The sequence below is a fragment of the Podarcis cretensis genome (genome assembly GCF_951804945.1).
Source record: "Podarcis cretensis genome assembly, chromosome: 13".
Classification (NCBI taxonomy): Eukaryota; Metazoa; Chordata; class Lepidosauria; order Squamata; family Lacertidae; genus Podarcis; species Podarcis cretensis.
Genome location: NC_137182.1, coordinates 20,092,102 through 20,118,594, shown reverse-complemented (window position 1 = coordinate 20,118,594; position 26,493 = coordinate 20,092,102). Strand labels below are relative to the sequence as shown.

At 45.1% G+C, this 26,493-nt stretch overlaps 1 protein-coding gene across 1 annotated transcript; it reads left to right on the top strand.

The window, feature by feature from the left end:
* Positions 1 to 6,037: 6,037 nt before the first annotated feature.
* Positions 6,038 to 25,377, top strand: ARL5C (ARF like GTPase 5C). The gene is made up of 6 exons (XM_079950153.1): positions 6,038 to 6,146; positions 14,284 to 14,344; positions 16,136 to 16,283; positions 20,411 to 20,494; positions 23,119 to 23,270; positions 24,923 to 25,377. The coding sequence occupies exons 1-6, from the start codon at positions 6,101 to 6,103 to the stop codon at positions 24,969 to 24,971; spliced, it is 540 nt and encodes a 179-aa protein (XP_079806279.1). The 5' UTR covers positions 6,038 to 6,100; the 3' UTR covers positions 24,972 to 25,377.
* Positions 25,378 to 26,493: the final 1,116 nt, after the last annotated feature.

The following is a 26,493-nucleotide window of genomic DNA, read 5'->3' as shown; positions in this document are numbered from 1 at the left end:
CTATGTATATGGGAGCATGGCCAACCAGGGGACGGATTTGACCTAGGCCTCAAGTACAGAGGGAGCCTCAAATTTAGACAATACTGTATGTTTTTAAGCGTGCTCTCATGTTTAGAGCTGCACATTTAAGTAAATAAGAGATAAGTTTTAGTAAGAGACCTTTTTTTTTGGTCAACGGATACAAATTTTGTCATTTTTGAAGCATTTGAAAGGTCCATCAATATTAAAAAGAAAACAGTTCTGCTGCCTCAAGGTTAGACTGAGCCAAACATGTCCCATCAGACCAATAACACTGGGCAATAATTTTTTACTTTTTGAATGTTGTCTATATTTCTACAACTGCTTTAGGGTATTTTTGCACTGCTGAATCAGGAAATGGCATCCGTTTCTCTCCATCAGGTCAGGTTTTTGTACTATGTTGATTTGAAAAAAATCAGATCTTGTGACAAAATTGATTACATTTTTGTGGCATTAGCTGATTTTTGTCAACACATATCATCCTAAATATGTTTTTAAGAGAAAAATATGTTTTTAAGAGAAAAATATGTTTTTCCAACAACATATATTGATTACCTGATAGAAACATTGATTACTGTAAACTGAATGGTGGGTATTGATAAAGGTAAGTACACGTAAATTGCATGTTGCTTCACCATTTTTCAAACTTCAGGGCTTGAACTTCCGTTTCTTGGAACTCCTGGAATGCTCAGTGGCAGGGAGGTCTCTCTTCAGAGTCCAACAGTAGTCAGCCATCATGACTGCATCCCAGCGACCCTGATACCTGGTCTCCATCTCTTTCATGTCCTGATGGAATCTCTCCCCCTGCTCATCACTCATTGAACCCAGGTTCTCAGGAAACCGGGCCGTATGTAAAAATATGGTGCATCTTGACGCTCATATTGCAGCCCAGGTTTCTGAAAGCAGTCAGCATGTTGTTGACAAGTTCTGCGTAGTTTCTGGCCTTATTGTTGCCAAGAAAGTTCTTCACTACCAGAACAAATGCCTTCCACGCTTCCAGTTCCACGTCGTTCATTGAGTTTCCGAACTCTGGATTTCTGATGAGCTGACGGATCTGAGGACTGTCAAAGATGCCAGCTTTCAACTTCTCCATGGTCAATCCTGGAAAAGCCTGGCACAAGTAAGTGAAGCAGTCACCATCCTTGTCCAGAGCCTTGGGGAACTGCTTGATTAAGCCAAGCTTGATGTGCAGCGGTGGGAAGAGTATTCTGTCTCTGTCCACCAGAGGGTCGTTGATGACGTTCCTTTCTTTGCAAGGCACCAATTCCTCCCGCACAGGCCAGTCCTTCTTCGTGTAATGCTGAGCATGGTCTCTACTATCCCACATGCACAGAAAACATGGGTACTTGGTGAAGCCAGACTGTTGTCCCAATAAAAAGTTCACCATCTTCAGGTCAACATAATAAACCACTTATGCTGATCATAACCAATTTTCTCCAGCACATACTTCACAGCTTCATAGTTCTCCTTCAGTGTAGTCGAGTGAGCCAGGGGTATAGAGGCAAACTGGTTGCCGTTGTGTAGCAGAACACATTTCAATGATCGCTTGCTGCTGTCAATGAACAGTTTCCAATCTTTGGGTTTGTACTGTGGTACTCCAAGCTTGAGCAGAAGCTGCGCAATATCTGCACAGTACACCAAGTCCTTCTCTTCCGTGAAAAAACGGAGGTACTCTTGATGCCTGTTGCAGAAGAAGCTGATGCGAGCACTGTCAGAGAGGAGGTTTTTTTCCTTCAATCTGGATGCCAACAGTTCGGCAGAGTCCTTTGACAAGCTGAGGTCGCAAACTAGATCATTCAACTCCTTTTGGGAAAATGGATGTGGAGCATCATCTTCAAGAACCACTTCTTCTTCTTCATGTCCTTCAACACTGGAGGCATCTTCGTCACTAATGTCAGGAAGTTCTCCGAAGATAGGCACTGGAATTTCATCACAATGAGCTACAGGATGACTTGCTGATTGAAGATCAGGATACTTGAGGCTGCTCCGGTTCTTTCTGTTGATCCCAGTCACATCAACAGCGCAGAAGTAGCAGTCAGTGACATGGTTTGTCGGCTCCCTCCAAACCATGGGAATTCCAAAGTTCAGACTCCTCTTGCCATTGGTCCACCCACGTAGAGTCTCGGTGCATGCCTTGCACACCATGTGTGGCACCCAAGCTTTATCCTGGTCACCAAGTTTAATACCAAAATAAGCATGGTAAGCAACTTTATACTTTGCCGCACCAATTTATGGAAGATTTCGAGGTTTTATGACTTCAAACTGACCCCTTTTCGACATAATCACCCAGAACTATCGGACCTGAATACTTCTTGTCATTAAAATAATCATTTCCAATCAAAACAATTATTCAACATGGCATTTTACCCCCACCAACTTCTTCTAAAATACTCCACACAAGTGTACATGTGAACAAAAACGTAAAAAAAATGACATGTGGCCATAGCTCAAAAACTTGACCTGATTGAGCAAAACAAATGTGATTTTTGGATTCAGCGCATCAGATTCGTCCTAAATCACCTGAAAAAATGCAGACAACAAATTTGTTGTTGACCAGTGTAATTAGTGCATATGCACAGAAAAAGCATGGGGGAGGGAAAGTTTTTTGTTTTTAAGAAACAATTCAGATTTTGTGTTTTGTGTTTCATGTTTTTTATTTTTTATGACTGCTTGGGAGCCTCAAAAGCAGGAAGTGACCCAGGCCTCTCTGAACTTCTCTCTCTGAGAGTAAACCACAGTGTATTGTTATAGCTCATTTATTTAGTATTGCTTTTCAGTTCACAGGGCCTCCACTCTGGACGTGGGTGGTGTTGTGGTCTAAACCACTGAGCCTCTTGGGCTTGCTGATCAGAACATTGGTGGTTTGAATCCCTGTGACGAGGTGAGCTCCCATTGCTCTGTCCTAGCTCCTGCCAAACTAGCAGTTTGAAAGCACACCAGTGCAAGTAGATAAATAGGTACTGCTGCGGCGGGAAGGTAAACAGCGTTGCTGTGCACTCTAGTTTCCGTCACGGTGTCCCATTGCACCAGAAGCAGTTTAGTCCTGCTGGCCACATGACCGGGAAAGCTGTCTGTGGACAAACTCCGGCTTCCTCGGCCTGAAAGCAAGATGAGTGCCGCAACCCCATAGTCCCCTTTTACTGGACTTAACCATCCATGGGTTCTTTACCTTTTTACCTTTACTCTAGCGTAAGGAGATGTCAGCTGCCAGATGTCTCCCTGTGGCACTTTAATGCACACATTACCATGAGCAGGACTTCTGCACTGTAGCGGGTTGGACTAGATGACCCTTGGGTTCCCTTCCAACTCTACAATTCTACGATTCCATGATTCTATGCTTCTAGTCAGCTTTCATATCGAAACCAAATATGAGTCTTGCAGCAACTTAAAGTCATGGTTTGCCCAGACGATGTGGAGCCCGGAAAAAATAATAATTACAATTTGGATTACAATTAGTTTATTTTAGTTTATTAATTTTAATTGGATTATGATTCGGATATGTTGATTGGCTGTTTTTATTGGAAAATCAATAAAAATTATTTTAAAAAAGGTCATGGTTTGCCAGCATTTCTCCTACTGAAATCAGGTTCCATTAGCCAATATAAGTCTCTCCCCCCCCCCCCCCCCGCCAAATCTTGGAATAACAGCGATTGCTTTCTTTTTCCTGGTGGGGGTTGTACAGCTGGGGAGGGAACAGTTGTAGCATTTGTGTGGTGCCTATGACAGTTTCTCCGATTTGCCAATGTGCCCTAAAAGGCCGACAATCTCCTGCTTAAAACCCCAAAAGCCAGAGGGATCATGAGCAAAGAGTTGTGAAGGTCAACAATACCAGCACTTTGGATAGTGCTGGCAAACACACAATGCTCAACACTGGTAAGTGTGCAGCTCAGTGCAGCTCACTCTTAGCCAATGCACTTTGCATAAGTTGAAATGTTTAGGGAGTCTTCAATGTGCTGCAGGTGCAGCATGAATAATTTTATACTACACACAACACAAACACACTTTAAAAAAAATGTACAGGTATTTTCTTCAGCCAAATAAAAGCAAAGAGAGGGTCCCAGATTGGCTTACGAGCGTCAGTGATAAAACACTCCCTGGCCTAAGGCTTAGAATCTAAAAGGCACAGCAGAAAAGGAAAAGTGATTGGGAGGGATGAGGAGGAAGGAAAACCCAATGCGATAAAAAGCCAATACAATGTGCACGCCCCTCCACCCGCTTTAAATACCAGACTTATTCCTTTGATGGGAAGGGTAAGAAATTCTGGGGGTCTCCTTCTGTTCCAATAATTCTGTAACACTAAAGACAGCAAGGGCGCCAACCTGAATAAAATATTTGGGTGGGGATAAGCCCCGCCTCACATCATCGATCACACACGGTATTTGAATGGCAATGCCCATCAACTTTGGAGGGTCGGGACCCAGGCATAGCTGTGAACTGTTCCCTTTTTTTAAGGGAAATTCCCTTATTCCGAATAGGATTCCTTGCAAGAAAAGGGAAAAGTTGACAGCTATGGAATCGGGTCCCTCAACTATTTTGTTGTTGTTGTTTGGTTGTTTAGTCCTGTCCAACTCTTCATGACCCCATGAACCAGAGCACACCAGGCACTCCTGTCTTCCACTGTCTCCCGCAGTTTGATCAGACTCATGTTTGTAGCTTCGAGAACACTGTCCAGCCATCTCGCCCTCTGTCGTCCCCTTCTCCTTGTGTCCTCCATCTTTCCCAACATCAGGGTCTTTTCCAGGGAGTCTTCTCTTCTCATGAGGTGGCCAAAGTATTGGAGCCTCAGCTTCAGGATCTGTCCTTCTAGTGAGCACTCAGGGCTGATTTATTTCAGAATGGATAGGTTTGATCTTCTTGCTGTCCTTGGGACTCTCAAGAGTCTCATCCAGCACCATAATTCAAAAGCATCAATTCTTCGGTGATCAAAGAAAAGGAGGGAACATTTTATCATAGGTGGTGGGATTTAAGGTAATTAAAAATTTTTGGGAAATGATATATAATGAATTGAAGAAAATGTTCCATTTAACATTTGTTTAAAAACCTGAAGCATTTTTATTAGGGATTGTAGGGAAAGATCTGCCAAAAAAGCTGGAAAACATCTTCATGTATGCGATAATAGCACAAGGATGGAAGATTGAAGAAACCCCAACTAAAGAATCATGGCAAGTGCAGAACTGGCAAAACTGACATACAAGCTACGGGACAAGGATAACTGTGACTTTAAAGATGAATGGGAACCCTTTACAAAGTATTTGAAGATGCAACAAAGCGAACTGGACTCCTTGGCTGGTTTTGAATAAACATTCACAAACTTTTTATTGATAATTATTACTTAAATAGTTTGAGGATCTATACAACTGTGTAACATGCAGAAAATAGCATTTTTAGAGAAATCAAGGACTGCAACTGAGGGAAGTGGGGGGTGGGGGGGTGGGTTCTGTGGGGGGAGGGAGGAGGAGGGAGGAGAAAAGGGGGAAAATATGGATGATATGTTTCTGGATAATATGTTTTGTTTTAATTTTGAATAAAAAAGTAATTAAAAAAAAATTCTTCGGCGATCAGCCTTCTTTATGGTCCAGCTCTCACTTCCATACATCACGACTGGGAAAACCATAGCTTTAACTATACGGACCTTTGTTGGCAAGGTGATGTCTCTGCTTTTTAAGATGCTGTCAACTATTTTATGGGGGGGGGGCAAAGACTCCTAGCAGTTGGATCCTAGGACAGAGAGGGGGGGGGTTACAGGAGGCGAGCCCCGCGCTTTGCCCGGAGCAAAAGCACTTTGCACATGCTCTCCTCCCACCCGGAAAAAAACTTTGCCCTTCCTGTGCGCCGCCGTTCCCCCCAGTTTTTGCCATTCTCATCCTCAGACAGCTGCCCTTGCCCGGGGTTCCCTCGCGCCGGAGGAGTTCCCCCACTTTGGAAAAAATAATAATACAATCCCTCCGGAGAGGGAGGCGCGCAGGAGGAGGAGGAGGAGGAGCCGGAGCGCGGGCGCGCCTCTCCCCTGGCCGCGTCACCGGCCGAGGCTATAAAGTGGGGCTGGGGCAAGGGCTCGCTTAGGCGGCTGCGGGGCTCCGATATGGGGCAGCTCTTCGCGAAGCTGCTGAGCGTTTTCGGAAGCCGCGGTAGGAACCCCCCCCCCCCGGCGCCTTCCCACGCTTTCTCGTCGCCCCTTGCCTCCTCCCCCCTTCCTCTCCTCCCGTCCCCTGCTTTCCTCTCTTTCGTTGCAAACTTTGCATCCATCCTCCTTTCTCTTTTTATGGACTTCGCTCTGGTTTCCATTCCTTTGTGTGATTTTTCTCCTTCCCTGGCGGGTTCCTCCCCCCCCCCCCCCCTCTGGCTTCCATTCCTCCTTTTCTTTTGCTCCCTCTTTCGGTTTCTTCCTAGGCTGCCTTCTTTCTCTTGAGTTGCTCCTCTCTGTTTTTGTTGCTTCTCTTCCCCTCTCGCCAGTTTCGCCTTCGTCTCTCTTCCCCTCCCCGTCTTTTCTCCGCGTTTGTTTTTTGTTTTGTCCTTTCTTCAGTCACTTTCTCTCCCCTCCTCGTCCCCTTTCCAGGAATTTAAGGCCATCTGGGAGGGTGAAATGGAGGGGAGGGGGAGACGAGCCCTGACCTTTTCAACACACCAGAAGAAGCCTTGGGCTGCTGTGGAAAGAATGGCTTTTGCAGCGAGTTGGGTGCGAGAGAATTGGCACGGTGGCTTCGTTTGCATTGTACATATAAAGCACTATGATACCACCTTAAACAGCCATGGATTCCCCCAAAGAATTCTGGGAGCTGTAGTTCGATAAGGGTGCCGCCAGTTGTTAGCAGACCCCCAGTTCCTCTGACAAATCTGCAATTCCCAGAGTTCCCTGTTAAAGGGGGTGGGGGTGGGGTGGACCATTTCATAGCTTTGTGAAGCAAATACAGTAGGGACATTGCTCAGCACCCATAGCAAACTACAACTCCCAGGGTTCTTTGGGTGGGGGCTGTTTAAAGTGGTATGATGCTGCTTTCAATACACCATGCAGAAGGGGCCTTCTGTGGGTGTGGGGTGCCTAAATTGTGTTATCGGTGGAAAGAGATTGCCATCTTATGAAGCGGCAGGAGTCAGAATAACACCTGTGTGGGCATCTGCCATCCAACGGTCTACTTGAGATTCCTGCACTGCAGGGGGTTGGACTAGATGGCCCCTGAGGTCCCCTCCAACTCTACAGGGTGACTGATCCTGAAAGCTTGGAGGGACGTTGCTGTTGATCATCTATAATGCAGCGTTTTCTCTGAAGCAATTAGCATCTTTCATGTTTCCTTGTGGGCTGCGGTGTATAGAGCCAGCTGACGTATGCATAACTCAATATGTGCCTGGCACGCTTGCTAGGTTAAATAACTTCTGTCTGGTGAGGGCAAAAAACAGTGACTGGATTTGTGTTATTAAGAGGGCACTCTGGGGTGTGTGTGAAGTGTCTGGTGTGTGTGTGTGTCTTAGATGCAGAGGAGGAGAAAGTCTGTTGGGGAACAGATGGGATAAGGGAATGAGCAAAGGCTTCCTTTGACATCCACGTTTAAATGTGAAGTTATTGGGAGGAGGAAAACCTGTCGCTATTGTACCTCTCAGTGCATTTTCCATTTGAATCCAGACGGACAATAGAGCAAGTGGATCTAGACCAGGCATGTCCAAAGTTCGTTTCGGGGGCCTAATCCGGCCCTCCGGTTGGTTTAATCCAGCCCCTGTGACAGTTTATAGTTTATTTCCTGAGGTAAAATCCTAAAAAAACCTCAACAATTTCAATCCTAAAAAAAGGTTAACAACTTTGGTCGGCCCTCACGGCCCTTCACTTCATTAAATCTGGCCCTCTTTGAAAAAAGTTTGGACACCACTGATCTAGACAAATCCATTTCCTCGGGGAATGTTGGGCATCTTGTGTGTTTGGCTGTGCGAGGAAGCCACCACCCTCCTCCTGGTGACTACAGGAAACAGTGGAAGGTTCAGAGGTTTTCTTTTTTGTGTGAGGGGGGGGTGGCACAGCTCCTCTTGTTGTCTGTGTTTGGTACAGCTCGCTTGCTCAGGCAGGTGTTTGGTGGCAAGAGGATTTTCTATCCTTTGTTCAGACCATCTTTCATGTTGGTGAGGCCCTTTTGTCTGACAATGAAAAAACTGCTTCTGCTCAGAGCCTTTTAAGACCTTGGGGGGTGGGAAATGATAAAGACCTCTTTGTGAGAGATTCTTGTCTTGCACACCACTTCATGCTGGCAAGTTTTGCATTTCCGCTTCTAAATACACGTTTATACGCAGAGGTTCCTCCACGCTCCTGTAGAAACACTTGTGATCGCATGTGTTAGTAGGAGAATATTTTCCTGTGAATATTTTCACAAAGCAGGCACAAACCTGCATGTAAGATGCACGCATACTTGCAAATGTGTGCAGGCAGACCTCATTCAAAGTGCTACAAACTGGTGTGTGTGCATGTATTGAACACACAGCTGTCCTGGGCCAGAGAATGCAGCCTTTTCCCAACCTGGAGTCCTGCAGAACTACAGCTCCCAGCAGCCTCCACTAACAAAGCCATGTTATGGCTGATGGAGGTCGTAGTCCCAAGCCCCAGGTTGAAAGAGGCTGTCAGTAGCCAGGTGTGTTTTGCACCTGACATCTCCACCATCTGGAGGTGCATGCCTGGGGTTCATTGGATGGGGACTGTTTTTACCCACTGACACCACATCCTGTAGAATTCTGTCCGTTACGTTTTATCTACACGATCGGAATGAATTTCTGGAACCAAAATGTTTTTTCTGTGCAGCCTGAGCAGGAGCAGTCGCCATTAATAATAGCCAAATATATATGTGGTCTGTTCCTGGATCAAGCGACTTTTCTTCTTTGAAGTTCTCAAAGCTCTTAACCTAGCTCAAGGTTGTCATCTGAACTAGCCAAATGTTTAACTGAGAATCAATCACAGCCAGTCCATCATTTGGAAAATAAAACATTGGAGCCGCCTTGCCCCAAAATGGCAACTAGACATTCTCTTGCCCTGCTCCTCACCCTCCCTGGGTGCTCTTCCTTAGCAAGATGTGTCTTTGAAATGTGATGATGCCTCTTGCTTGCAATGGATGGAGAGATTTGTTTGTTGAAACCTCTGGCTTCTGCGCAGCTGGAATTTAGCCTACTGCAGGCAAGAGTCTTATCCATTGCTGTACAGTCGTACCTTGGAAGTCGAACGGAATCCGTTCCGGAAGTCTGTTCAACTTCCAAAACATTCAAAAACCAAAGCACAGCTTTAGATAGATAGATGATTGATAGATAGATAGATAGATAGATAGATAGATAGATAGATAGATCAGCTAAACCTCAAGGAATCTGCATTCTGGGATCTAAGAGGACCTAATAGGGATTCAGCTGAAATCAACAAAGTGCTTTCTGTTGGAAGGACTTCCCCATCCTACATTTGTTTTAGAAGTCTGTCATTCTCTCTCCCTTTTGGTTAAAGGCAGGTCAGGGATGACTAACCTTTGGCCATCCAGTGGTTCCATCACTCCTAGCCAGCATGGCCCAAGGAATTATGGGTACTGTTGTTCAGCATCATTGTGAACGCCACAGGCCGTTTATCCCTGATGTAGGTGTCACTGTGTTAGCTTGTGTTGCCATGCCAACAACAAAGACTACAGTTGTACCTTGGAAGTTGAATGGAATCTCTGTTTGACTTCCAAAACGTTTGAGAACCAAGGCATGGCTTCCTACAGCCAGTTGGAAGCCGCACAGACGTTTGGGTTCCAAAGAGCATTCGCAAACCAGAACACTCACTTCCGGGATTGCGACATTTGGGAGCCAAAACGTCCGAGTACCAAGGCATTCAGGATCTAAGGTGCGACTGTACCTAGTTTGCATCTGGCCCCTGGGGGGCTCTGTATGAGCACATGTGGCCCTTGGCTGAAAAAGTTTCCTTAATTCCAATTTTGTGTGTGTGTGTGTGCCTGCGCGTGCATACAGGCCTCATGTGTTATTTCTGACGTTTGAGACCATGCAGTTAATTCTTCACTTCTTCACTTTTAATTTGCATACCGCCTTTCTATACAAGGTGATTTGTAAGCTGAAGAAACAACAAAATACACAGCAAAGACCACACACCTCATAACAATCGGAGCCAATGCAAACAAGTTATAATAAAATCATAACTTTAAAATAAACTACATGTGTATATCAAATAAAGCAATATTCGATCATCCATTAAAATATAATAAAGCAATCAGTAAAATTAAGTTTCAGCAAATAATAATTGAACAGTTTGCACTTGACAGTTGCAACAAAGAATTACTAAGCTACACTTAATTAAAGTAACAGCAAGTCGTAATGCATAAAATACCACAGAACATAACAAAACCACTAATGGAGTCTGTTATGTGAGGCCAGTCTTGGGATATGTCTCTGGAGAAAACCAATTCTTCCATTGTGTTGATTCTTTACCTTGCAGTAGAATTTCCGTCCTTCTCCAGAAAGCAATTTAACTGTTTATCTGATGGAGCCACCAAACACTTTCTTAATAGGTAGGAAGTTGATATTTTAAAACATGGCTCTTGGCCAAAAACAACAAAAAAGCCTTTCTTGTTACCTAATCTGGCCATATATGGAATTTTTACCCTAGCCGTATGTGGGAGATGGGGAGAGACAGATTATCATCTACAACTTGCAGCGTAAAACAAACTTTTCCTGAAATGTTCATGAACTAAAACACTTGTTGGGTGGGGAGTTGTTCACTGAAGTCTTGGCTTTTAACCTCGGCCATAACCAGGTACAACCTGTTTGTTTTTTGTCCCAATTTCATCTGTGTACTCTGCTGCATAGTTGGTTTCTAAAGTGCCCAAGGGATGGAACGGAGGAAAGTGAAATTCCGTTCGTACCTGATTTTTTTGCTGATTGGAATAAAAAGAAGTATAAAGGCCGTATGCAGCTTGTGCCAAACTTTTCCCTTGCTCCAGGCATCCTTTGGACTCCACAATTGTGTGCTCTGATGCCTTTGCTACACTGGCTGGGGGTTGCTGGAAATGCAACGTTTGCTTCCAAGTCTTTGCTTTCTTGTAGCTTAAGTTCAAATTGTGGTTCCTCTTTGAGCTCTCTAAGGTTCTTGGTAAAACAACTTGGAACCCAAACACTGCAAACGCGGAAGTAAGTGTTGCGGTTTGTGAACTTTTTTCATAAGCTGAACATGCTCTGTTTTGAGTGTTACGCTTCCGATTTGAGTGCCACAATTCCGTTTTGAGTGTTACATTGAGGTCTGTCTGCTTTTTATTTTGTGTTTTGGTTTTTGAGGCTCTTTTTCTTTCGTTTTTGTGACTGTGTGGAACCCATTTCAGCTATTGATAGATTAATTGATTGTGTGTCTGCAGTACATTGTTTATGGCTTTCATTTAAGGATCAGTGGTCTCGTTAGATAGTAAAATTCATGTTAAATTTTTTTAGGGGTTGTTTTTAAAAGTCTGGAACGAAGTTGCATTACTTTCTATGGGAAAGTGCACCTTGGTTTTGGAACGCTTTGGTTTTGGAACGGACTTCCAGAACGGATTAAGTTTGAGAACCAAGATACCACTGTAATGAAAAAAGGGGATGACGAAGTGAGTACACACATTGCAGTCCACGTGTTGGTTTGCTTGGTTCCTAATACTAAGCCATGGTTTGTTTTTGAAACAAACCACAACTCATCCTATAGGTGACCAAACAAACCATGGTTTTATTACCCCAAATTTGGATCCCGCCCCCCCCCCCCAGCTCTTCTTACCTTATGCCTTTGTAGTTTGGTGAAAATCTAGGGTGGGGTGGTCATAGAAACCATGGTTATGGAAGGCTGCTGGGGTCACACACATAATGCCACAGTTAAAACAATCAAAGTTCATAACCCAAGAACAAACCATGGCTTCAGATCATGGTTTTCATAGAATTGTAGAGTTGGAAGGGATGACAAGGGTCCTTTGTTGGCAGTAAAGACACCACACTTAAAGAGGCTGGACGGGATTCACACAACACTAAGCTAAGGTTTAGTAAACCATAGCTTGGTGTTATGTGCGATAGCAAAAGATTGCTTGGTCGATGTGGATGCCACAGCTTTTGGAAGTATAGAAACAGAGCCGGACCCATAGAAACAGAGAGAGGAACTCGTACATCACTGCGAGTTTCTCCAGTGTTGGTGCTCCTCTGATCTGTGCCAAACAGTTGCTATTTGAGATTGATTCATTGTCAGTAATTTGTAATGACAGCTCTCCAGCGGGAGGGCGGGGTGTTGTATGAGGATACAAGACTGGGTTGTGTGGGGTTGCAGGGCTGGGTTGATGGGGCCCTGGCAGTTGCACAAGGATGTCTAGAGAGGAACACACTGGCATGCAAAAAAGCTGAGTTTGGGATGCTCCAGGACATATTATGCCTGTTGTTCGTTGTCTTCCAGCCAAACTATTCATGTATAGCCACTGTTTCAGCTGCAAAAGGTTATGCATGTATGACAATTGAGCGTCTTTGCATAAGAAACTTTCTGTTCCTGTTTATAAGAATGCAGAATTGCTCTTTGTCGCTCAAACTTGGGCAGCATGGCGGTAGTCTTCTTGTGCAGAGGGGAATATGCTAGCTAGAGGATGATAGGTTTCTGTTTTACTGCCATTGCTGCCAAGGAGAGTTTGGGTCATGCAGCTTCCTTTTTCAGTTTGCTGCTTTGAAAGTGTGCAAAAAAAGGGGCACTTTGCACTTCTTCAAGCAAGGTTAGGAAACACATCCCTCCCTCCCTCCCTCCCTCCCTCTCTCTCTCTCTCTCTCTCTCTCTCTCTCTCTCTCTCTCACACACACACACACACACAATATTCACACATGCACATTTATGGCATAGATGCAAATCTAGAAAGAATTACTGTAACCTAAATAGAAATTCAGTCTATTGTGCCAGAACGGGGAAGATTTTGATCAGGAGAACCCAACATCGCTGCTCGGTCTACTCTCTAGCTGTTAACTATTGATGATGGGCAGGTTCAGCCCCCCTCCCCCCTTTCTGCCTTCTTGGGGTGATTGACATTTCAACTGGACTTAGATAGGCAACCCTTCAAACGAAATATACCTTCCGACAGAGGATGAGGAAGTAAGACGCATGGTCACCTTAGAGATGGTGGGACTGCATATGCCGTTCTGAGTTCCTTGGAAGAGATTGAGAAAAGTCACATTCACCTTCTAGTAGTCAAAAGTCGAAACCTGATTGGGATGACTGACTCAGACTGGTAGGACTTTCAGAATAGCTGTGAATGAGCATGTTTGGTACATGTGTGGAGTCTAAGTTTGGTAATAGTGGCCCATGCAGTGGCCCATGACATTTCTGAGGAGTGGGGCACCCCTGGAAATCTCTTAATCAACTACAGTGGTACCTCAGGTTAAGTACTTAATTCGTTCCGGAGGTCCGTTCTTAACCTGAAACTGTTCTTAACCTGAAGCACCACTTTAGCTAATGGGGCCTCCCGCTGCCCCTGTGCCGCCGGAGCACGAATTCTGTTCTCATCCTGAAGTAAAGTTCTTAACCTGAAGCACTATTTCTGGGTTAGTGGAGTCTGTAACCTGAAGCATATGTAACCTGAAGCATATGTAACCCGAGGTACCACTGTACAGGTTTTGTTGTTGTTGTTGTTGTTGTTGTCGTTGTTGTTGTTGTTGTTATTGTTTAAAGTTGTGCATGCAAATGATTCTAGGGTAAAGGTAAAGGTACCCCTGACCGTTAGGTCCAGCCACGGACGACTCTGGGGTTGCGCTCTCTGTAGGCTGAGGGAGCTGGCATTTGTCCACAGACAACTTCTGGGTCATGTGGCCAGCATGACTAAGCCGCTTCTGGCAAACCAGAGCAGCGCACAGAAACGCCGTTTACCTTCCCGCTGGAGCGGTACCTATTTATATACTTGCACTTTGACGTGCTTTTGAACTGCTAGGTGGGCAGGAGCTGGGACTGAGCAACGGGAGCTCACCCCGTCGCAGGAATTCGAACCGCCGACCTTCTGATCAGCAAGCCCTAGGCTCTGTGGTTTAGACCACAGCGCTACCCGCTGAGTCCATAAAAACGGAGATCCATATAAGGCTGTGCTCCTCACTCCATCCCCGCCCCCCGCCACCATGATTTCATTGATGATATTGGGCAAAAAGCTACCCTTCAACTTTACTTTTTCTCCAGCTCCCCGATCACAGTTCAGTGTATGGACCAGTTAAATAAATCTCAAACTGTATTTTCCTTAGAAACTTGTTTATCAAAACCTTGAACATCTGTTGTGTTTTATTCCCCTCTAGAGCATAAAGTAATAATTATTGGCTTGGACAATGCTGGGAAAACCACCATCCTCTACCAGTTGTGAGTACCTCCCTCACACATTGAATTTTTATTTATGTTCAACTTACTGGTTAGATATGAGGGATTCTGTGAAGCATGCACACCATACATTTAATGCAACCACTCAAAGAATCCTGGGAACTGTAGTTTAAGGCTGCTGGGAATGATAGCTTTGTGAAGAGTATACTCCAATTTTGAGGGGGGAGTTTGCTTTAAATGTGCTTTAAATGTATGGTGCATACGCAGGTTGCATTGGGACTTGGTTCAAGACTGAGCCTGTTTCAAATGTCAGGGCTAAACTGTGCCTCACACATGGGGAAATTCATACAGAAGGGGAGCAGCCATGTCTGCACATTGCAAAAAGCCACTCTTATCGTGATGCAATGTCTGCTGAGCATTGACCAGTTGCTCCCAGTTTTCTTCTCACGAGATGGGGAGAAACAAACCAGGACGCCTTTGCTTCCTGTTATGTCTGAACCAGGACTCATGGTTTGTTCGGCTTCCTGATAGCAGCCAACAACTGACTAATAATCGTTGCTTGATAAGGAGAAGACAATTACTGATTTGGACATAACAGGAAGCCAAGGCTTCCTGGTTAGTTTCTCTTGTTCACACCCAGTAAAGGAGCAGAGTAGAAGTGACCAGACAGTGTACATTTGCATGTTGCTTGTTCACAGTATTGTGTGACGTGCAGATATGGGCCTTTTGTACCTAAATGGTGCAACTGAATTCACTATGGGTAGCACTCACTATGGGTGGCACTAGAACTTAGCTGAATACAACTCTTTGTACCCAAAGATAATACCTGAAATATTAATAAAATAAAATAAAATAATAAAATAGAGAGAGAGAGAGAGAGAGAGAGAGATCAGCTAAACCTCAAGGAATCTGCATTCTGGGATCTAAGAGGACCTAATAGGGATTCAGCTGAAATCAACAAAGTGCTTTCTGTTGGGAGGATTTCCCCATCCTACATTTGTTTTAGAAGTCCGTCATTCTCTCTCCCTTTTGGTTTAATGTAGGTCAGGGATTGGTAACCTCTGGCCATCCAGTGGTTCCTGGGCTCCAGCCCCCATCACCCCTAGCCAGCACGTAGCCCACATGTAGCCCTCAGGCCTTGAGTTGGACACTGTGCTGTGGAATATTCTTCCCAGGGAGATTCTTCTGGCGCCTTCATTATGCTGTATACTTCTAGGAGCCAGGCAAAAATGTTCCTCTTTAACCAGGCCTTTGGCTGATTGACATCCAATGCCCTTTAAAAATGTGTTCGGGAGGGGGGAATTCTTGAGGTTTTTTAAAAAATGTGTATTGTATTTTTATATTGTGATTTTCTCTTGTGAACCACCCTGAGACCTGCAGGTATAGGGCAGTATACAAATTTTAACAACCACAACAACCTTTTCCCATTGGCCTTTGTGTATTGCACAAAGTGTATTGCACAGAGCTGTGTATTGCACAGAGCTCTGTATTGCACAGCTCCCCGATGCCAAGGCAGGGTTATTGTTGCCGGAAATCAGCCTTACCCTCCAGTCTGGACCCTTCCAAATGTTGGTGGCCTTGCGTCAGCTTCACCCACCATGGCCAATCGCCAGGGAAGATGGGAGTTGTAGTCTAGCCTCTTCCATAGAGATTCGGGTTGAGGAATCCTGTGTCACAAGCCTTCCCAGCATCTCCAAGGTGTTGTAGATTGTTAATCGGAGCCAGGGGAGGAAGGCCAACGTGTCTCATAAGCCCAGCTCATTTTTGCAGGTTGGAGGGTGGCGAGGTAGCTGTTGAGGGCTCAGGCAGCTTACATCTCTGATCTCCTTCCAGCCTAATGAACGAGGTCGTGCACACATCTCCTACGATCGGCAGCAACGTGGAGGAAATCGTCCTGCGCAAGACACACTTCCTGATGTGGGACATTGGTGGGCAGGAAACCTTGAGGTCTACTTGGCACACCTACTATTCCAACACAGAGGTGAGCTGCATGGATTCAGCCAAATAAGGTGAAAGTAAATTAGGGGGTTGGGACGCGGGTGGCGCTGTGGTCTAAACCACAGAACCTAGGGCTTGCCGATCAGAAGGTTGGTGGTTCAAATCCCCCTGACGGGGTGAGCTCCCGTTGTTCGGTCCCAGCTCCTGCCAACCTAGCAGTTTGAAAGCACGAAGTGCAAGTAGATAAATAGGTACTGCTCTGGCGGGAAGGCAGATTGTGTTTCTGTGCGCTGCTCTGGTTCTCCAGAAGCGGCTTAGTCATGCTGGCCACACGATCCAGAAGCTGTCTGCGCACAAACGCTGGCTCGCTCCCTTGGCCTATAGAGTGAGATGAACGCGCAACCCCAGAGTCGTCTGCGGCTGGACCTAACGGTCAGGGGTACCTTTACCTAAATTAGGGAGTTAGACTAAACATTAGAAGAATTTCCTAATGGCACAAGCTGCTTGACCTTGGAAGATGCTCTGCCTTATTAGCAGAGGCTAGGTGGCCAGCTTTTATCAGGCATGCTGTCACAGAAGTGGATTTTCTGGACTGGCAGTGGGCTGGACGTAGATGACCTTTTAGGCACTTCCCAGTTCTGATTCCATGAAAAGAAATATTGCAGCGTAGAGAAGATCCAGAATGAGTGACCCTCTGCCCTAGAAGACATCACATCTCCCTGTTGAACTACCTACCTGGATGCAAGCATGATCCTCTCAACCCATTCACCTTCTGCGAAGCAACCTGTTCCATCCAGATTGGGGTGAGATTAGCAGAGGGTTAGGTGTTTTACAGAAAAAGGTGCCTGTAAAGAAATGCAGATTATTTGAGCCATGTGCAGTTAGAAGAAGACTCAAAGTGCCCTTCTAGGCTCACTGGCCAATTAGACCTGGGCGGCAATTCCTTCCCAATATAAACTAGGGCTCCAGGTTCCCTGCCTTGGACAGTGACTAAGGCTGAGCTACAGATCATGTTTTGACCATGAGCTCACTAAGTTGCCTTAGGCTAGTTGTGCTGCACTCAGTCTTGTGAGCTCCCACTTGCAACCTGAAGTGCTGCTGTCCATTCACAGCTTCCTGGCCTGCTGTTTGTGAGATCTAGGTGTTAGTGGCTGCTTAACAATTCTGGTTGGAGAAGAGCCATAACTCAGTGAAGGACATGTTTTGCATGTGAAAGATCTCAGGTTTGGTATACCAGGTAGAGCTGAGACAGATGATACCCCTCCCTGTCAATTACCTGATGTCACAGGGACATCAGGTGACCTGTTTTCCTTCACCTGCATAGTTACAAAGGCACATCAGCTGATGAACTTTCAGCAGGGAGCTTGCTCCACACCTGACATCATCTCTAGGGCTAGTGGGCATGGCTTGGCCGAAACTTCCTTTTAGGCCAAATGAGGTGGCTCAGCTTGAGTTTCTCCCCAACTTGCTGCAGACAACACTGGGCTGGAAGGACCAATTTCTGACCTAGTGCAAGTTTGGAAGGCTGGTGTCATGAATTTAGTTCATTGTGTTCCGCACTGCCTATCCTGGAAATTGTTTCACGTTGCAATGTAGTTGGTGGCCAGTTCAGGATATCTTGACTCACCTGCTATCTGATGAACAGAAATATCTGTCCCCTCAATTTGCACTGTTTGAAGTTCCAGCGTGGAAAATGCACACAGTAATTTTGAACCCAAGTGTCAGTGGTTTGCAGAGGCGACGCGTTAATTTGAGCAAGCTGAAATTTTAAAAAGAGTAAGCCCCCAGAAGTTCCAAGGTGGATTATAACTTTGATCTGATTTTAAGGGAAGATTATATTTACTTGTGCTGTATGCTTGCGTATATTATTGTACAGTCATACCTCGTGTTGCGTTTGCTTCAAGTTGAGTGTTTTCAGGTTGCGTCCTGCAGCGACCCGGAAGTACCGGAAAGGGTTACTTCTGGGTTTTGCTGTTCACGCATGCACAGACGCTCAAAATGACATCACGCACATGCGCAGAAGTGGCGAATCGCGACCCGCACAGACATGCAGACACAGGTTGCGTTCTGTTCATGTTCTGAATGGGGCTCCAGAATGGATCCCGTTCGCAACCAGAGGTACCACTGCACTTGCAGTGGCCTGTGGTTGCAAGCATTAAATAGCTATCGACTCAGTATAAGGTAGATTCCTCTGGCAAAAACCATAGCTCAGTCATTGTGCACATGCTCTGCATACATAAAGCCCCATAGTCTCTCTCTGGCATCTGCAGGTAGAGAGGGGAAAAGACAGACCCTTCCTGAACCCCCAGAGAGTCACACACAGGCTGTATAAATAATACGAACCTAGATGGACTCACAGTCTGACTCAGTCAAAGGCAGTTTTCCTTGTTCCTCTAACAGTATTCACAGTTGTCTCAAACCCAAATAGCCGTGTTCTGTCTACTATTTTATCCCTCTTGGCATATTTACACTGCAAAATACCTTCCCTAACCCGTGCTTAGCTAGGCTTTGCTAGCCTTTCTTCCCAGGTCGTTGGGAATGAGGCTAAAATAATATTTTGTTGGGAGGAACGAGACTTGAGCCCTGTCTGCGTCACACGCAGCTGTCCGTCTCTGGCAGAACAAAGCCAGGCCGAGACACGTCCGTTTGACTGCCAAGAGGACATTCTTGACATTTCTAGAAGCAGAATGTTCCCGCCCCCTTCGTTTCCCCCAACCACCGTCTATGTGTTTTCTCAGTTTTTGCCTAGGCACCAGATCAACAAAGCAAGACAATCTACTCACCCAAAATAAACCCCTTTTTAAAACAGTTTTCACACCAATTATGTATCGCTTATGGGAGAAGTTGAGAAAACTCGATGGCCCTGTGTATTCTTTCTCTCTCTACCCCTCCGACAAAAATTTTAATTTGGTACTCAAATGCGTAATTTCTTGGCATGTATAAATTGAGCAGTTTTTGTTTCTGTGTGTGTATGTTGCATAAATTTGATGCTGTTTATGGCAAGTGACCGGGAAGGGCCGTAGCTCAGGGGTAAAACATTTGCTTTGCATGTAGAACAGGGTTTCCCAAACTTATGTTTCCAGCTGTTTTGGGGCTACAGCTCCCATCATCCCTTGGTACCAGGACCAGTGGTCAGGAGTGATGGGAATGGTAGTCCAAAAATAGCTGGAGACCCAAGTCTGGGAAACCCTAATGTGGAAGGTCTTAGGTTCAGTTCCCCAAATCTCCAAGTTGTGATGGGAAAAGACTCCTATCTGAACCCCCATCCCAAGAGCCGCTGCCAACCTGTGTAGACATGGCTACATGGACCCAGTGTTCTGACTTTGTATAGGGTAGATTCCAATGTTTCTAAGCGGCAGAGCCAGGAGCTATACAGAGCCTATAACCAAATTCCTGCTCAGCCATGACCTCTGCCATCCACTCCTTGGCTTTTTTGAGGTTTTGCCCAGCTTTACTTTGATGTTGTTTTTTCTTCTTCTTTCCCCCTCTTGTTCCATAAAATTTTATTTTTTCATAATGCAGTACAGTGGTACCTCTGGATACGAACGGGATCCGTTCCAGAGCCCCATTTGCATTCAGAAGCGAACGCAACCCGCAACTGCGTGTCTGCCCGTGTGTGGGTCACAATTCACCGCTTCCGCGCATGCGTGTGATGTCATTTTGACTGTCTGCGCATGTGCGAGTGGCGAAACCCGGAAGTAACGCACACCGTTACTTCCAGGTCACCACGGAGCGCAACCCCAAAGTGCTCAACCTGAAGCACATTTAACCCGAGGTATGACTGTACAATAACCCCCCCCCCAACAAATCTAAATGAAAACAAAAACTGGAGGCGCAAGGTCTTCTGCTACCACAAGGGGGCTCTCTCCAGCCCGCCCACCCCCCAATTGGCCCAGGAGGGGTTTGGAGGAGCCCCCAGAACATCGTGCAGAAGAGGAGATTGCTTAATTTTTTTTACATGTCATTTGAAAGACTAAAAAGCTGGACTTAGGAGAACTTCAGGAGAGGGTCTTTCCACAAAAGTGGAGCCTTGTGGGGTGGGGAGAGCTTCCCGACAGGGATCGAACAACAGCACCCAGCCTTCTTAGGTTTTAGGTTTCAGCCCCATAGCTTTGGATTCTGTTGCCGAGATGAGCTCATAGCTTTTGGTGCTTTCTGCTCCCTTTGTAGTTTGTCATTCTGGTGATCGATAGCACAGACCGCGAGAGGCTGACAGTGAGTAAAGAGGAACTGTACAAGATGCTTGCTCATGAGGTGAGTCTGCCTTGACACACAGCGTACAGAGGGACGGTGAGGCTGTTTTGCAAGCTGTATATTAACCGTGAGCCAATGATGCTTGATGACAACCAAAGTTGAGGGTTGAAAGTGAAAATCAGGACAATTTGTTGAGCTTTTCTTTTTTTGGGGGGGGGCAAAGTTGTTGATCTATCTAACTAACTAACTAACTAACTAACTATCTATCTATATCTACCTATCTTCTTTCTTTCTTTCTTTCTTTCTTTCTTTCTCTCTCTCTCTCTCTCTCTCTCGATTTGGCAAGAGAGAGAGAAAGAGAGGAGTTTTTGAGCTATTTTTAATTATACAGTGGTGGTACCTCGGGTTACATACGCTTCAGGTTACAGACTCCGCTAACCCAGAAATAGTGCTTCAGGTTAAGAACTTTGCTTCAGGATGAGAACAGAAATCGTGCTCCGGCGGCGCGGCAGCAGCAGGAGGCCCCATTAGCTAAAGTGGTGCTTCGGGATAAGAACAGTTTCAGGTTAAGAACGGACCTCCGGAACGAATTAAGTGCTTAACCCGAGGTACCACTGTATTCGCCAAAATCTACACTACCAACATGGACTGCCATACGTCCAGATTTTCCCAGACACTTCAGAGATTTCCACCCAGACACTGCTTCCGACTGTAGTCTGGCCATGTCCGGGAAATTCTGGACATAGGGCAACTCTACCAAAGTTGCTGGACGAATGCTGCCTAAAGGCCTGACTTTCACATGGCGATTGAGATGGCAGAGTTCTGTGGTGGTCCGAAGGGACTGTTTTATTTCAGACTGGGCGAGGATCTCATTTTTGAATGTTCTGCTCTGGAACAATCACCCCACAAGCAGAAAGCTAGCTTAGCAGGCAGCAGGTTGTGCAAGAGCCTTCCCTCCCCGCTGAGTCTTTGCAGGGAATCTTCACCTGGCAAGCAGTGGCCTTCTCCCCATGCAAATAAAGATTCATTCATTCATTCCCCACCCTGGAATAACGCATTCCATTCTGCCATCTCACTCTGCTGCCTGCGTGTTTAGACCAGGCTTGACAGTTGAGCACAAATTGCCTCAGGGAAGAGGCCAAATATTCATTAAGGTGCTTGATGATACATCTCCATCAGAAGTGAGGAACTCTTTGGCGCTCCAGATGTTGCTAAACTTCAACTCCCCTAGCAATGACAAGGGATGATGGGAGTTGTAGTTCAGAAACATCTGGTGGGCCAAAGGCTCCCCAAACCTGAGGCGGCCAGGAAATACCTAGTTATTTTAAACGAGTTCAAGTCTTAGGAGCAGATCAGTTGTATTGAAGGATCTTCTTGGTGTACTCTCAGAACTTTTTCCTATCAACTTTGAGAAATCCTGAAAAACGGATAAGATGCCACAGGACTGGAGACAGACAATGTTCCAATCTTCAAAAATGGAGGAAAGGAACACCTGGAAAACTACAGGCCAGTCAGGCTGACTTTTGACACCAGGAAAAAGATATTAGAACTGATGTTCAAGCAAGTCTAATTGTAAGCATTTTAATAACAATGCAGTGATTAGGTGCTCACATGAATTTGTAAAGACTGAATCCCATCAAATTAATCTTATTCCTTTTAAAAATTGGTTTACTAGGCTAGTGGATTGTGAGAATGTTGTGGATGTAATTTATCTTGAATTCAGCAAAGGGCCCACCACATATATTGGTTAGCAAACTGGCTAGATAATAATCTCCTCAGATAAATTCATTTTTTTAAAATAAGATATTTATTAAAGTTTTAAAAAACAGTACATTGTGAAACGAAAAGAAAAGAAAAACAAAAAATACAAAAGTACAAAAATACAAAAAGTTTCCATTTACTTATTTTCTTTTAACTTATTTTCCGGACCTCCTCATACCTCCCTTTCTTATAATCCAATTCAATTTGTTTGTTTAGCAAATCCTCACCACTGATTCTTTTAAAAGTTTCAAAACCTTATTTTCCATACCTTTTATACATAACAGCTGAAAACCGCTTAATTTCTATCCAATATCATTCTAACATTCCTTAATTTTACAATATTTCTGCAAATAGTCTTTAAACTTCTTCCAATCTTCTTCCGCCGCCTCTTTTCCCTGGTCTCGGATTCTGCCAGTCATTTCTGCCAGTCCCATATAGTCGATCATCTTCATCTGCCATTCTTCCAGGGTGGGTAGATAATCTCCTCAGATAAATTCAAGGCAAATTGGCTAGTTAATAATCTCTTCAGGTAAACTGGCTAGATAATAATCTCCTCAGGTAAATTCACAACTGGTATGAGCAGCCTAAAATCACCCAGTGAGTTTCATGGCTGAGTGGGGATTTTAATCCTGGTTCGACACCCTAAGCACTACAGAAGCTGGTCAGACAAATAATTCAAAGCCTGCAGGTACACAGAGTTCAAATGTGTATCTTGCACACGTTATCTTCTGGTGTCCTAAGATGGACCTACATTTGGTTACTACAAATATTAATTTGACTGTCTAAGAAGCTTTTTTTTAATGGCGTGACTCCCATATCTTTAAGCTATTAGTTTTATGGGTCAGTCCTATGGTTTTGGGTGGGTAGTAGTGTGTGTCAGAGAGCTGGACGTAAATAGGGAATTTTCTCCTTCCTCTCCCCAGGACCTGCGTAATGCAGCTGTGTTGATTTATGCCAACAAGCAGGATGTCAAAAATTCCATGTCTACCTCTGAGATCTCAAACTTTCTTACCTTGAGCTCTATCAAAGACCACCCGTGGCATATTCAGGGATGTTGCGCGCTCACAGGAGAGGGGTGAGTACCACCCACTTAGGCCAGTTTCATAATCTCTGGTTTGAAATGGGCTTGTTTTAAACCATCAAAAAACCATGATTAGCCACAGTTTGTCAGGTCTGGATGAAATGACAAGGTGTAGCTAACTGCAACAACACTAGAGGGAGGGAGGGAGGGAGGAATGTGTGATCCAAGCGCTCATGGCGGTTTGTTCCTGTCACAGTAAAACAAAATAAACGAAGCACCTTCCTACATCCGAGATCTGGTGCTTTTTGGTGTTTTCTAGTGCTAAAACCCTTAATTTGTGCATTAAAATTGTTTTAATTGTCCAAAACCAGCTGTTAAAAAACAACACACACACATACACAAACACACACAAACACAAGTATATATAAAAGAAATTGCAAGTTACAATTGCCATCTTAAATATTGTGAGATATATGTTGCATTTCCATGTTTTTTTAAAAATAATTTTAAGGATGCTTTTAGTAATGCTTTGCAGGTCTAAAGACCTCAATTCATAACTTAGCCATTTTAAAAGGATGTTTTTAAGCAACTGCCTGTAGAACAATAGGATGCATAGACTTTGACAAGCTTTGCAAATTTAGCAGAGCTCATGTTAACCATGCTTTTCTTTCAATAAACCTTTGCTACTTCACCAATTTTGCCCATAATTTATTTTAAAGGATTCTGGGACTTTAAGTCTTAGGCACAGTGTTTTTATCTCTTACAAATCTGCATCCTGATTGTGGGACATAAAGGAGACATAAAGGGTGAGACAGAAGGAGGAATTCTATACAAATTCGTTTACTGTAATCAGTGAAAACTCATAAAACTGATCGGAGGTTTCTCTAAGCTGGTGACTGCCCTAATATTTTTCTAATTGAAAAATATTGTCCGTTCCGTCCCCCACTTTAGCCAACCTTTGTTATTTCTGATATTGTGGCTTCACCATTTTTGACTCAGGGGTCATCCTCAGTTCCGCTTGCCGTCGGCCTAGAAAGTAAGAGTCTGAGAGGTTTTCCGCTTGTTCCGTGCTTTCTGTAGTTCGCCACTGAATTGGAACAAATGTCAGTTTGCAGAAAAACTGATTAATGTTTGGTAAACAGCGCGTTTCCCCAAAGGAAAGTCGGAGGACAGTGTGGGTGAGCCCTCAGTCTGGGTTTAGGATGGAGATATGATGAGAAGGGACGCGGGTAGTGCTGTGGGTTAAACCACAGAGCCTAGGACTTGCCAATCAGAAGGTCGGCAGTTCGAATCCCCGCAATGGGGTGAGCTCCCGTTGTTCGGTCCCTACTCCTGCTAACCTAGCAGTTCGAAAGCACATCAAAGTGCAAGTAGATAAATAGCTCCGGCGGGAAGGTAAACGGCGTTTCCGTGCGCTGCTCTGGTTCGCCAGAAGCGGCTTAGTCATGCTGGCCACATGACCCGGAAGCTGTACGCTGGCTCCCTCGGCCAATAAAGCGAGATGAGCGCCACAACCCCAGAGTCGGTCACGACTGGACCTAATGGTCAGGGGTCCCTTTACCTTTACCTTTATGATGAGAAGAATAAATTAGGAGGAAGACAAGGTACTTGTCCCTTGGCAGACAGGAGTGATAATATGGGTTGGTTACTAGGAGCTGTGCTTTGTGATTTCCCCAGCACTAACTCTTCCTCTCTTCTCCCTGCAGCCTTCCAGCTGGTTTAGAATGGATGATTTCTAGAGTTGCAGCCAAGTGACGTCAGCCAAAGCTGCTTTTGGGAAGAGGAAAAACAAACTTGTCCATGTATTTATTTCCATTTGGGCTTTTTTATAAACACTCAGGACTTACTGGACCTTGACGCTTCTCTCCCCCCCCTTTTTTTCTTCCCAAAGCCACCAGAACTTGATTTTATACATTTTGTAGAACATGGACCATTATAGAAAGCGATTATGAATTGTGCCTGCAGAGTTGGGGGATGGGAGCTGCTTCTTGGACCGACTTTGCCTTACGAAAAGGGACCATTCTTCACGGCACGGCGGAAGGGAGAAAACTTTAAGGCTTTGCTCAAGCACACCTTTCAAAATGTCAGCCTTGTTTGGGGCGGGGAAAGGTTATGAAAGAGCTAAGCATCGAAAAAGCAAGTAGTGCCCTCAGCCTTCCTGTGGGATCAACACAAACCGTATGCCTTGACCGTTTGCTCTGGGCTCTGACATACCTGGGCTGGGCTTACCACATTGAGAAGATGCGGAAGAGACTTCTGGAGCTGATTCTTTGTGTTCCCAAAGGGTTGTTCCCATTTCACTGTGGATAAGTAGATGACAGAACAATCTGGGCACTGAGCTGCTCTTTGGTGCTTCTCTTCCAATCCGTTTTTGCTAGAGACCTGACCTCCTTCCTTTTGCATGCGAACCTGGCTTGCCGAGATTGAGAAAGAGCTGTCTCAGCTGCATCTTCTGAGGGGATTTCTCTTGGCGTGCCAAGGCAAGTCTGGGACATGAAATCTGTAGGAAGCCGTGGTGTACACAGAAAGCAGTTCCAGTAAGAGTGGCAGAATTTTCGTGTGGGGGGAGAAAGGTCAACCACTACCATCATAAGCTAAGCAAGGAAGAAAAACTTGCTAAGTTGGCATGACAAGCTTATTTTTAAACCTTTGTGCAAACACCAGGAGAATCTGGAGGAATGGGGAACAAGAGTTCACATGTGACTCAGCCCCATCATTGCCCGGTCCTGAGAGTCTACAAAACCCCTGCTGCAAGCCACAGAGGTTAGGGCCAGACTAGACATGGCTGGTTGTACCCAATGTTACTCCTACTCACAGGAGACCCATTGAAATGAATGCACATAATTTGCTTAGGTTCGTCATTTCAACAGGACTGCTCCATGGAATTTCGTCGGCCACAACCCCCTGGCGACTGTACGCCTTGTAAACAATTGTTTTCGTTTGCAATTAATATGCAGTTTTTGTGAATGTGCTTTACACATGTAGCAGAATGAGGCAGCAAACGGGACCATTTTGGACTGCAGATGAGGGGGTATTCAAAAGTGGCATCCCTCGTGTTTTTTAAAAAATCCTTTTCCTGCCCCCCCAAAGAAAACTCACATATGAGAGAGAATATTCTGGCGCAGCCCTTTTGCCTGCTAAACCAGTTTTCCATTTGTGTAGAGTTTTACAACTATAATACATTCAGAAGTGTAATTTCAGGATGCAGTCTCAAATGGTGCAGTCCATTCTGGCAACTCAACTGTGTGACCACCACATGCTGCTGCACGTGTAGGCC

Bases quoted from the DNA above. Each gene is read 5' to 3' on its own strand.
- ARL5C (XM_079950153.1), top strand. From the start codon at position 6,101: ATGGGGCAGCTCTTCGCGAAGCTGCTGAGCGTTTTCGGAAGCCGCG. The intron at 14,345-16,135 runs GTGAGTACCTCC...ATCTCCTTCCAG, and splicing joins ACCACCATCCTCTACCAGTT to CCTAATGAACGAGGTCGTGC. The intron at 16,284-20,410 runs GTGAGCTGCATG...CTCCCTTTGTAG, and splicing joins CCTACTATTCCAACACAGAG to TTTGTCATTCTGGTGATCGA.